At 45.7% G+C, this 12,115-nt stretch overlaps 1 protein-coding gene across 2 annotated transcripts in view; it reads right to left on the bottom strand.

Annotated features, from left to right (window-relative positions):
• Nucleotides 1–12,115, bottom strand: part of Bmal1 (basic helix-loop-helix ARNT like 1) — a 99,698-nt gene that overhangs the window by 4,398 nt on the left and 83,185 nt on the right. Inside the window, exons 13-18 of one of the 2 annotated variants that reach the window (XM_051192707.1) lie at nucleotides 9,671–9,917; nucleotides 7,741–7,847; nucleotides 5,960–6,110; nucleotides 5,114–5,202; nucleotides 3,538–3,646; nucleotides 856–949 (exon numbers count right to left, since the gene is read on the bottom strand). In XM_051192707.1, the coding sequence (XP_051048664.1) occupies nucleotides 856–949; nucleotides 3,538–3,646; nucleotides 5,114–5,202; nucleotides 5,960–6,110; nucleotides 7,741–7,847; nucleotides 9,671–9,917 (797 nt within the window). The remainder of the gene's footprint in view (nucleotides 1–855; nucleotides 950–3,537; nucleotides 3,647–5,113; nucleotides 5,203–5,959; nucleotides 6,111–7,740; nucleotides 7,848–9,670; nucleotides 9,918–12,115) is intronic. The other variant, XM_051192708.1, reaches the window with a different exon arrangement.

Raw genomic sequence — 12,115 nt, 5'->3', positions numbered from 1 at the left:
TCCCAGAGGAACCAAAACCCCTTTTCAAATGGAAACTTGCTGAAGATTCACATCAAGTGGAATAACACTGCTGCCCTTCCCTGTCACCATCAGCCACGCCCACACTTACCCATCCTGGCAGCACCAGATTATGGGTAACCTGAGCCTATTAGGAGCCCAGTTTCAAAAAGCTCTGCTTTGCTTTCAGTATTTGTCCCTGAGTCTTTCCTGGAGTCTGTGTCTGGGGATAGGGAAGGAAGATTTCATGCACAGAGTCCCTTGTGTTCTTCCAATTTCAGATGCTATTAACAGGCTTTTTTTTTTTTTTTTTTTTTTTTTAACTTACAATCAGTATACTTTACATAGAGTTGCAAGGTCTCCAGTAAAGATGAACACAGGTGTTTATAGTGTCAACTTCTAGACAGCTCTTCATGAAGTTCTTGTGGCCAGTGCTATCCCATCATAGGCACAGATTTTGGTGACAGATCCCCAAGTGTTCAGTTATAAAGCATGGCTTGACTTGAAGTGTGGCTAATGTTGCTTTTACTAATGGTTTCTGTTCACTTGAAGTTCCTGGCAGTAAGGTTTTAAGGGTCCTTCCTAAACTTTTTCTTGATTACACAGGAATTCCCTCACAGGAATTCTTGAATTGTGCCCTCAAAGAGAGGGCATTTCCTCAGAATGTTCTTCCTGCCTTCCTGCATTCACATGTAATGCATCCTCCTTAGCAAGCCTCCTGAAGACCAGTGTGCTTTGTAGCCAGCCTCACACAGATGCGTTTATTTTGAGGAGGAAAGAACATCTCAATTTGTCCTAGAAGTCACTGCATTTCAGAACTTGGGCAGAGGCTCTCTTAGTCTAAGCCACCATGCTTACCTTCTTGCCTCCTGGAGAGGAGGCATCAGGGGGAGGCGTACTTGTGATGTTCAGTGGGCTGGAGCCACAGCTGGAAGGTGATGACCCTCTTATCCTGTTAGAGAAGAGCTGATTACAAGGACTTTCAGGGTGGCAGGTGGGGAGATGCTAAGGAGCAAGGGTAAGTAGTTAGGTTAGGGACTGGCAAATGTTCTATAAAGGCCAGGTAACTCTTGGTTCTGTAGGCCATATGGTCTCTGTCACAGTAGTCCACATGCAATGCATAATGAGTATAGCTGTGCTCCAATAAACCCTTTTCTTTCAAAGCCTAGTGGTCAGCTGGATTGTTTTGCCTGCATCTAATCTGGAATGCAGACTCCAAAAGCAATAACTGTCAAACCCTTTGGATTAGAGTTTGGATTCAGGTTGATGAATTTTAAGTAAGTGGACAGCTTTATTTCTTCATAGAATCAGGTGAGTTGGAGACCTCAAGAGTTTAGCCACGATCTTGGCTACCATGAGTTGGATGCAGAGCAAGAGAAAGGTCCTCTTGCCCACAAACCTTTACTGATGAATGCCCCTAGGAAAGGGAAGGTAGCAGTGCAGCTCAACCACACCTAAAAAGGAAACTAATAGGTAAACAGGAGCAGCCTTTTTTGGGAAGCGAGGGGTAAAAGATGGATCTGGAACTTTTCCAGACAATCCCACTAGGGTAGGCTTGTTAGGAGACTCAGAACTGTGTAAGTCTATGTATGCCTGTGAGGCTGGCAACCCCAGGGAGTGAAGCTGTGGCTTGCACCAAGGGTCTGTTCATGTGCTAGTGTGCTTACATGAGTCCTTGCCTCCATCCCTGCCAAGTGTTTTGGGGTCATGTTCAAGCTGGAGCCAGAGTCTGGGGAGTATGGAGGAAGCTGTATTACTACCAGGCTTTCAGTTCTTACATGATGAACACAGTCTATTAGAGTCACATGGGGTCCAGTCTCTATGCCTAAAAAATGAATCTTGGCCTGCACTGACTACATGTCTGTATTTGTGAGGAAACAAGTTTTCTGTCTCCCAGAAGCTCCTTAAATTCAAGATACAAGCCTATTGTGTGTAACCAGAACATGCAGATGGCTATAACTGATTACCAAAAACTGTTGTTTCTCCCAACATTGTCTACTTAGGATGGAGGACTGTGAAGCCACCCATTCTCCAGGATCCCTATCAATCCCTGACTTGCCTTCTCACCATTCCTTATTTTATCTCCAGCACCTGGTTCTAGATGGCTGATTTCTCTATAGGACAGGGTTTATTCCTGTATTACCAAGCATGCCCACCTTCACCTCTCCCCATTCTAGTGAGCTTCCACAATATGTAACGCAGAATTTTTGGTATCTGTTCAGCATCCTATAGCAAATGGCATCTTGAAACTCAGGATTATGCATCAGGAGTCTTTAACCCTCTCCCTTTATAGCTCCATGCTTCCTTTCTACACAAAGTCTGGCCAGTTAGGTAGCCCTAAACACCATCTACATGCTCGTGCTAGAGTAGTCTGATTTTCTAGTGAGAGTACCTACCTTTATTGTAAACCTTATGCTGAAACCAAGTTCAAACCCTTCCTTGCTTGTCTTAATGGTGAATTCCCCATCCATCCTATTTTCATAAAGAAAATAAACCTCTCATGGATTTTAGGACTATCCTGGTGAAGGGCTCTGACACCGTGTTCTGATAGTCTGCATTGAGCCTAGGGTATATAGTGGCTGGTCTGTCTCCTCATCCTCTCCAGAGGTGGAGGCAAGCAGCTAAACACACCACTTTGGATTGGAGTAGAACTTAACTTGAATGGGGACAAGCGCCCTTCTGGCCAACCAGAGAATACACTAAATCAGTGGCTGCAGACAATATTGGTCTTTCTGCCCACCACCTCCTTTACAATTATGTTTCATTACATTTATATTTTTTAAGTATCTGGTTACTACCCTCTTGGTTCTCCAAATTCAGGTAGACACAAATAACGAACTTTTTCCATCTCAGTGGCTATGTTTAAATACTAAATACCAGACTGAGTTCACGGTTTCTGAGTGTCTATTGTGTTTCAGGCTGTCCGTTCCTTCACAATTCTAACATGGTCCTTAGGAGAGACATACTACCTCCCTTCTGTGCCTTAAGTTAGCATATCAAAGATTAGATGGCTCTCCTAACAGAGTCAGGTGTATGCATGCCCAGGACTGAACCCCAGGCAGCTGCTTCCACATGGACAGGATGCCTCCCCCTCCAACCTAGAAAACTGCCTCTGTTGCTAGCTGTTCTGCTTGCCTCTATTACTGATTCTAGTTAGCTTAAAGAAGTATTTTTGCTAAGGCCCAAATTACTGGCAGCTTGCAGCATATTCCAGACCTGTGATTTCCAGGGCATCCATCCTCACTAGGAAGCTGACTGTGATACAGAGTGTCGGGAACTGGGCCTCCCCAAGAGTGTCTTAAGCTCTGGCCTGTTCAGTCTACCTTCTTTATTTCAGGCACGGTTTCTATTTTGGACTGGTCCAGAGGAACAGAACAGTCCTATGTGGTATAAGTAGCACTCCTGATCTTTTTTTCCCTGGTGATCAGCAGGTGATCTACCCAACTGTGATGACCCCAAATGTCTCCACACATTGTGAAGTATCTGGTAGTGTGCATATTGAGACCACTGGGTGGAGAGGCAGCCAATGGGATTACTTGCCTGTGGATTTCCATGATTTCTTCTGCAATCATTCGACCTATTTTTCCTGCCCCAGCTCTGGTTCCCCCTGGAATGCCTGGAACAGTGGGATGAGTCCTCTTTGGGCCACCTACAACAAAGGAATCTGACAGTAGGAAAGAGGAAACCCAAGCAAGAAATGCTATTGTGTGTTAAATGGAACTCCCCCCTCCTTGTCGGGAAAAATAGTTCTAGCAGGGTATGGATTCAGATTCTATTCAGAATCGAGGCCCAAGTTTTGACATGAACCAGCTAATTTCCTTCATGTGCCAGAGACAAAGCAGCAAAGTGTGATGAGTTTGACAGGGAATCAGAGAACACCCAACTCATGCAAACCTCCTCCAAGGCTTTCTGGAGGATGGTTGCTGAGCTGAGTCTTCTTGAAAGCTGATGATATATTAGCCTGATAGGTGGAGGAAAGCACCCCAGGCATAAACAATGTGCAAGAGCACTGAGGCGGGACGGAGCTTTGAAGTCTACTGCAAGGGGTTCGTGGAGGAGGACTAGGACATAAGCTTGGACTTGGTGCAAACAGCAATTGGAGCACACTGTACCCTTGGATCTACAAGAGATCAGGACCAAGGGACTTGGCACAGAAAATGTGCTGGGTCCAATGTGGGTTACTATACGTCTACCACACAGCATGAGCTGCACTTATGTGTCACTTAATGACAGGGATACAGCTTGAGCAATGTATCCTTTGCTGAGATTGTCATGTAAGACTCGATGAAACTTAGAATATTCTACAGGGTATAAACTACAGGCTATCGGGTGTGGCTTGTTGCTCCAAGGCTACCAACCTATGTTACTAAGCTATATATAGGTGACCACAGAGATAACATTTGTGGCTTCAAACAAGACTGAGGGTAATGTGTTACTCTAGACATACAATGATTATGACATCAGTAGGTAAAATGATATTTGTCACTTATGTGTTCTGATGCTAACCAGAACATTGCTATGCTGTGTGTTATGTAGAATGGAGTATGGAATTGATAGGGTGAGATTAAAGTTAGGAAAGTACAGAGGCAATAGGTGAGTTAAGAGACAAAAGGGCCAGAACAGTGCCTTTGGATTTCACAGAGGGAGTGCAGAAGATGAGCGTGGGATGTTCCTAATTTCCATCCTGTCTGGGAAAGCAGGGAGTGGGCATGGGGTCATAAGTGGAAGAAGTGGGATGAAGCCACACAAGCAGAAGTGGTCCCAGTGCTGAGCCACAGGGAAGGAGCCCACTGGATATGGCAAGTTCTCAGTGCCCACAGATACCTTTCTCCCAAACACAGGAGCCAGTGAGTCACCCTAGATCAAATCATAGCCCATGGGCAACAAGGAAGAGCAAAGCACAGAGAAACAAGGACTTGGTGGCTGCAGGAAGAGCCACACCTGTTTACAACATCCCAGTAAAAGGGCAGTGGCTTCCCACTGGGACTCAGCACATCATGTCAAGATCTGTTCCACAAAACGTGGCAAAAGGAAACCCTGAACATATGAAGGGAGAGTATCTGGTCATAAGCAGCTTCTCATTAGCAAGCCCAATACCCAAGCAGGACATAATTACCTTCTCCAGAGGGCAGCATGCTGTCCATACTATGGGGGGATGCTGTAAGCTGTGGGAAGGTTGGGTCCCCGCCTTCCAGGACATTGGCTCTGTGAACATCCCACCAATAAGGAAACATGAGTCAGGCTTGCTCAGAACCGTGCACCTTTCACCTTGGCCAAGGAGTCCAGTGTCCACTTGGGGACCTGGACAGGCCAGAAAATGAAGTGTCTGTCTGAGTGGCTGAACAGGTCTATTTACTGTTCTATGAACAGCATCCTGGCCTTTGGCCTCACTGCCCACCTGGACCTCCCAAATTTCTATGCAACATGGTTTAGTAGAAGTGGCTGCAGTAGCCCCCTCCCACTGCTACAGCACTTTCCCTTCTACCTGCTGACAGCACACCCAGCTCCAGGCCCCTGCCTGCCTCTAGCCACAGGTGGGTGAAGGAGGTACAGAGAAAAATCTTGTGAAAGAAGGCTCTTTCCTCTCCATGCTTGCTTAGCAGAAGCCTCTGAGAGAGTATTCCATCTGCCAAGGCTTGGACCACTAGCCAGCTAGCCATGGAGAACCACCCATCCTCACCCAAGGCCAGAAAAGGCTGGTAGCTATGTAAGCCTTTCACTGATGGTTGACACCTTCCTCCACCAGCGTAAGTGGGTGAGAATGTGTAGAGTCAGGGTTAGGGTTAGGGTTTCAAGGGTTGGGTGTTTCTGGAGCAAGTCTCACCATTGGGGTTCATGACCTTGGTTAACAACCTTTCCTGGCTTCCTCCATCATAAGACACTAGCAAGGGGACATTAAAATATGGATACTGGCAAGGCATCTCCCTTTGAAGCAAGGGTATATCTCACAGGAAATACTCACAAAACGACAGTGTTGGTTGAGACAATGTATTCTACTTCCTTGGTCCACGGGTTCATGAAACTGAACCATCGACTTCGTAGTGTGATAAAGGAACCGTCTTTGATCTTAAACTTATAACAATTAGTTGTGATCTTTTCTCTTGTCTGTAAAACTGAAAATTCAAAGAAGCCGTGATTACTGCCATTACCTCAAACCAATGAGTATATTAAACAGGTCATCTAACTCCAGATCCCAAAGGTGCTCAGCCCCCACCATGCCTTCACCCTTTAGAACGCCAAGCATGCACATGGTCAATGCTCAGCCAGCCAGCTTCCAAGGATCTAACTCATTGCCTTTCAGTGTATTTACCAGCCTGCCACTCCTTTCCAGAATCTAGGCAAATAAAGGGTTTCAGGAATGCTGGAGTCAGGTCTGAGTGAACTCCAGCCATGGTCCTTCCCTGTCACAAAGCCTAAGCGCAGTAGTCCCTGACCAGTTTAGGAAACCCGAGTCAACAGAGGCTACTGACCTGTTCAAATCTCCCTCAAGAAACAGCTATCACAGGCACCTTTCATGCCCCAAGCATTAGAGACAAAAAGAGGGAGAATATGACCCCTGTCCTCTGGAGGAGGGACCAAGGCACGTGAACACTGTAGCCAAGAGCAGGAAAGAACCACACAAAGGCCAAGGGCAGGCAGGCACAGGTGAGAGGGTCACAGATGGAACGAATTTGGGAAGTGGAATCAAGGAACTGGGTCAGGGCCAGGAGATGGGAGGTGGGAAGTTTGGATCTGGTAACTGTCGAAAGTGATTGTGCTTGAGTCTGAATATTGAAACATTAAACAGGGATATGACACTATCAGGCTTATTTAACTGATTAACAATGATTTAACTATTTAATAATAGATGAGATAACTACAGATGATGGACCCAGGGTGAGAGGAAGCAGGAGACTAACAAGCACAAGTGCTTGAAGCAGAGTCAAGGCAGTGGGGGTGGTGGAATTAGGGACATTTCATAAATGAATGTCTGAAGCAACTGAACAAGTTCTGGTAGAAACAGTGAAGGGGAAGGGCTGCATATATGGCCATACCATCTGTGATGTTCAGCTTTGTCAGCTCAACACAACCTAGACTCACTTGGAAAGAGTTTCAATGAGGGCATTGAGCTGGCCTGTGAGCACATTTGTAAGGGACTGTGTTCATAAAGTTAACTTGTATGAAAGACAGCCCACTGTGGGCAGCACCATTTCCTAGGTGGGGCCCCAAACTATGAAAGTGGAAAGAGATTGAGATGAGCTCAGCAAGCATCAAGTGAGCATGTGTGCCTTCACCTTCTCTCTACTCAAGACTGTGGGTGTCATGTGACCAGCTGTCTTAAGATCCTGCCACTGTGACTTCCCTGTAGCAATGGACAGTAACCTGGAACTGTAGGCTGAAATAAACTTTCCCCTAAATTGCTTTTTTATCAGGGCATTTTGTCACAGCGATAGAAATAAGACTGGCACTAGGAGAGGCAGTGCAGCCTTGTATGGAAAGAAAATCAGATCAGTACAAGACATATGAAATCTGTACAGGCTCAGAGTGAACCCTAACCAAAGAGATGTTTCTGCAGTCATGGCCTCTGTAGGGAAACCAGCATCTGTAGGGGACAAATAGTTCCTGGAGACAAGTCTTTTTTCCCCTTACATGGCCTGAAGAATCTTAGGCTAGTTGACTCCCACATAGTAGGGGCAGCTTTCTCTGGAAGATGTGTAGAAGCAGAGCATACTTTAGAACATCAGACTCCTCCTACAAGCTTACCTTGTCTGTGACATTCTGCAAGATGTCCTATGTCATCTTGATGAAAATACTCATAACATGATGTGCCTAGAAGTTCCTGTGGTAGATATGCCAAAATAGCTGTTGCCCTAAGAGAGAACAAGAGCTTTTTAAATAAGAAAAGGCCATTCCTAAGATGAACAATGACTTATGGATGAGCACCCCATTTCTCCCCATCACAGCCTCCAGGAGAGCAAGGCCAAAGCTAAAGGCAAAAAAGCTAGGTGCTTTTCAGTGGATTAACCATGTGGGTTCCCACCCCACCCAGCCTTCCAACTTTAGTCAGGGTTAGAAAAACAGCAAAACAAAAGCAAAGATAACTTTAGGGGCTTTTATCACAAATCAAATTTCATGGGGTCTTTAAATGACAAAATATCATATTAATCATGTAAATATAAAACACAAATCTAAATTCCAGGGTAGGACTGCTTCTTTTTCACTGCTTGCTTGTACAAGGAGAGCTGACGCCCAGAGAATCCTACAGCTGGGTCCCCAAAAGCCTTAAAAAGTGTATGCCTACTTTCCTGGCATCTAATGGCTGTCTATAGTAACTAGCTAGTTATTAGCCTGTGAATATTCCCAAAAGATGCAGCAGCAGCAGTGAATCTGGGGCATCTGGCTCACAGGCCAGATCTAGCACCAATCAGCTATAAGTCCAGCAAAAGCTGTTCCACAGGCTAGACCTCAAGTCCTCATCCATAAAATGAAAAGGCTGGATAAGAACAATGCTGTCCAACAAAGCTTTCCACAGCCGTGTGGGTAGTGCCCTGAGGAACTCAAGTTTTGATTTTAACTAATTACATTCAAATTTAAATATACAGACAAGTCTACTGGAATGCTCAGGTCTAAATAGCTCTATGTCTTATATTCCATTCAAGGTCATGACTCTGGAACATTTTATAGTTGTAGGTCATATTTCTGTTTCCTTTCAAAACTGGATTTCAAACCACCCACTTAACTGTCGCTATATACTGAGGAATACTGAGGAAAATCTGTGAGTTCATCATGATGTCCTTACGAGCCTGCTTTTTATTAGCAGGGACCATTCTCCCTTCCCTCGAGCTATGTGGAAACATGCAGTCAGAGATGGGGTGTTCACTGGAGGGTAGGTGACTCTAGAGTCATTCATCTCAATTTTTAGAAAAGATTATTATTTAAGACAAGGCCTTATATAAGCCAAGATTGCCCTAAACACTATATAGATGAGAATGACCTAGAACTTCTTACCCTTCTACCATCCAAGTGCTGGGACTCAAGGCATGAACCACCTACCATACCAGCTGCACACAGCGCTGGAGCAGAACCCAAGGCTTCATGCATGCTAGGCAGATGCTCTACCAACTGAGCTACATGCCCAATAAGAGTAATTTTTTTTTTTTTTTTTAAGATTTATTATGTACACAGTGTTCTGTCTGCAGGCCTAAAGAGGGCACCACATCTCATTATAGATGGTTGAGAGCCACCATGTGGTTGCTGAGAATTGAACTCAGGACCTCTGGAAGAGCAGCCAGTGCTCTCAACCGTTGAACCATCTCTCCAGCCAACCCCTTCCTTCCTCACCCCGGAGTAATATTCTTTACTGTTAGAGAAGCCAAATGATGATGACCCAGTCTTTTCATCTTCTCAGCTTAGGGTTGAAATACTCTACTGCAGTGGTTCTCAGCCTTCCTGATGCTACAATCCTTTAAGGCAATTCTTCATGTTGTGGTGACCCCCAAGCATAAAATTAGTTTCACTGCCACTTCACAACTGTAATTTTGCCACTGTTATGAATCATAATGTAAATATCCAATATGCAAAATATCTGATAAGCAAACCCTGTGAAGGGATCATTCAGCCCCAGGGGTCTCCACCCACAGGTTGAGAACCACTGCTCTACTGCATTGCTGAAGGGTGAGATGTAGGCTCTTACCTCTGGTCTACAAAAACAAATTTCCCATCTATGGCGTGTCGAGAAACATACTCCATAGATTTGACCCTTATTTCCCCGTTCACTGGTTGTGGAACCACATGTGAATGCAGCCGCCCAATTGCGACGAGGCAGCTGAGATTACAGCCCTCGTTGTCTGGCTCGTTGTCTTCATCCAGCCCCATCTTTGTGGGTGGCCAGCTTTTCAGATAGCCTGTGCTGTGGATGGTGCAGAAGCTTTTTCGATCTGCTGGAAAGCAAAAGCCCATGGTGTGTGTCAGTGCTGGGTTGGCAGTAGGATGCAGTCTCAAAAGATGGACAAAAGAAAAGGCTGCACTCTCCAGAGGAGTCACCTGGTAGATGGAGTGGACAGAAGTGGTCCAGCTATGTGTGCTGAGCAGAGCCCATATACCAAAGGCATCACGGAAAGCACAGCAAGGAGGAACAGACCACCCCAGGGGGAAGACTCCCCAAAACCAGTGCTGGGGTCAGGCAGGAGCATGAGCACTGGCCAGGGCACTGGGTGTGTGTCTTTAAAGTGTGATGGTGAACAAAGACACAGATGCAGACTGCAGGCTGTGGAGATGGCTCACTGGATCAGAACACTTGTCCTGTGGGGTATCCTTATTCTAGCATTCCTACATCAAGATGGGAGGCAGAAACGGAAGCTCATAGGCTAGGATGCAGGTCTGTGGCCAGAAACAAGGGAGACCCTGGCTCAAAATAAGGTGGAGGTAGACAACCAACTCCTGAAAACTGTCCTCTGACCACCCCCCCCCCCACGCGCCCCAACACACAAACACTCTGCTCTGTCTCTCTCTCTCCCTCTTTCTCATGCATACACACATGCACATATGAAAAATAAATAAGTAAAAGAAGTGGGAAAAGCAGAGTGGAGCCTTTGAGGCCTGTAAGGACCCATGGACCCTGAGTTATCTGTTGACAGATGTGTTTAGCAGATAGAAATGGAGGGCTTCCAGCAGGATTTAAACATAGAAACAGAAAGAGCAAATGCTTCAGATAGTCTAGCAAGAGTTAGGAGGATGAAAGAGAGAGTAGAAACCAGAAGTAGGAGGACTCAGAGGTGCATAGGCCAGACTCAGAAAATGGCAAGAGATGATGGGAACTGAACATCAGCAGGGTGGGTGGTGGGGGAGCAGACAATACCTCTGAGAACAGTTGGGAGCTGGTATGAATGTCAGACAACAAGATATGGATGGCTCCCCTATTTTAGGGGTGTGTGGCTGCTACTGCCATTCACTGATTTGGGGAAGAGAACACAGATCAGACAGTAAAGAAAGAAACATTTTTAACTGAGACACACCTACACTGTGGGTTTCAACACTGAATAGCCCATCATGTAGCAGAAAGACATCACAGCCTCCTGGTAGCCAGAGAGGCCACCTTTATACAGTCACGTAAAAATCTAAGAAAGCACTAAAAAGGAAGTCTGTGTGGTACCAGAAAAAGACACAGGCAGTCTGTATTTTCAGGGAGAAGGTGAAAAATAAATAAATAAATAAGAAGCCAGAAAGAAATTCCAATCAGAGGTAGAAGAGTGCAGACATGACCTTAAAAGGGGCTGGCATCATCCAAGGGAAAGCCAGCATGGCTCTAATGCACTGAGGCATATCATTTGCATCATATGTTGAATTATCATGATTCTTCAAGAGCAGCAGGAAGCAATGAAGAGTTTAAAATGGGGGCTAGGGAATAAAAAGATGCACTGTTAAAGGACCACCTCACAGCTGTGTGGTGAGGCAGAAAGCACATAGTGTCTACCTCAGACCTGAGAGAGTTGAGGGTAGCTGGCTCTCAGAAGCTGCTTTGGTTGAGGAACATGGACCCCTCACAGCAATAACAGGACAGGATGACAGTCTTCCTTCATTTTGTATTGCCTCCTTTACTTTGGCTGAAGGCACAAAGGTAAACCATTGCCCCAAACCTGCCAGCACCCTGGACTTTGAAAGACCAAATCCAAGAGGAACAGTTACCCATGAATGCAAGGCTGCACCCTGGAATAGTAGCAATTGTCTCCCAAGTCTGCCTTGTCTCTTCACATCATAGTAAGGACAGATTTGGTCCACTGTTTAGGAACAGAGCTGACACAGTGTTCAGCAAGACCATGCCCAGACCACAACTGTAAAAGGCTTGCCCCTTGCTCCAGTTCTTTCCCTATTTCATCCTAAAGCACACATCAGTTCCCCAACACACAGACTCTGAACCACTGGACCCCTTTATCTGTTCCTTTCCCTGGTATGGCCACACTGAAGATATCTCTCTCTGCTTGTCACTATAACCTGTCTCTCTATTGGGAACAAGCGGCCTAGCCTAGTTTGTTGCAACTGCGGGAGCCTAGGCTCTTTTCCTAAAATCTCTGGTTTCACAACTGGAGAAATAACTTAGTGCTCTTGCAGAAGAGCAGGCTTTGGTCGTTAGCAACCATAT

The sequence above is a fragment of the Phodopus roborovskii genome, unplaced genomic scaffold (genome assembly GCF_943737965.1).
Source record: "Phodopus roborovskii unplaced genomic scaffold, PHOROB, whole genome shotgun sequence".
Lineage (NCBI taxonomy): Eukaryota > Metazoa > Chordata > Mammalia > Rodentia > Cricetidae > Phodopus > Phodopus roborovskii.
Note: the sequence above shows the minus strand (reverse complement) of the source record. Positions and strands in the feature narration are given on the sequence as shown.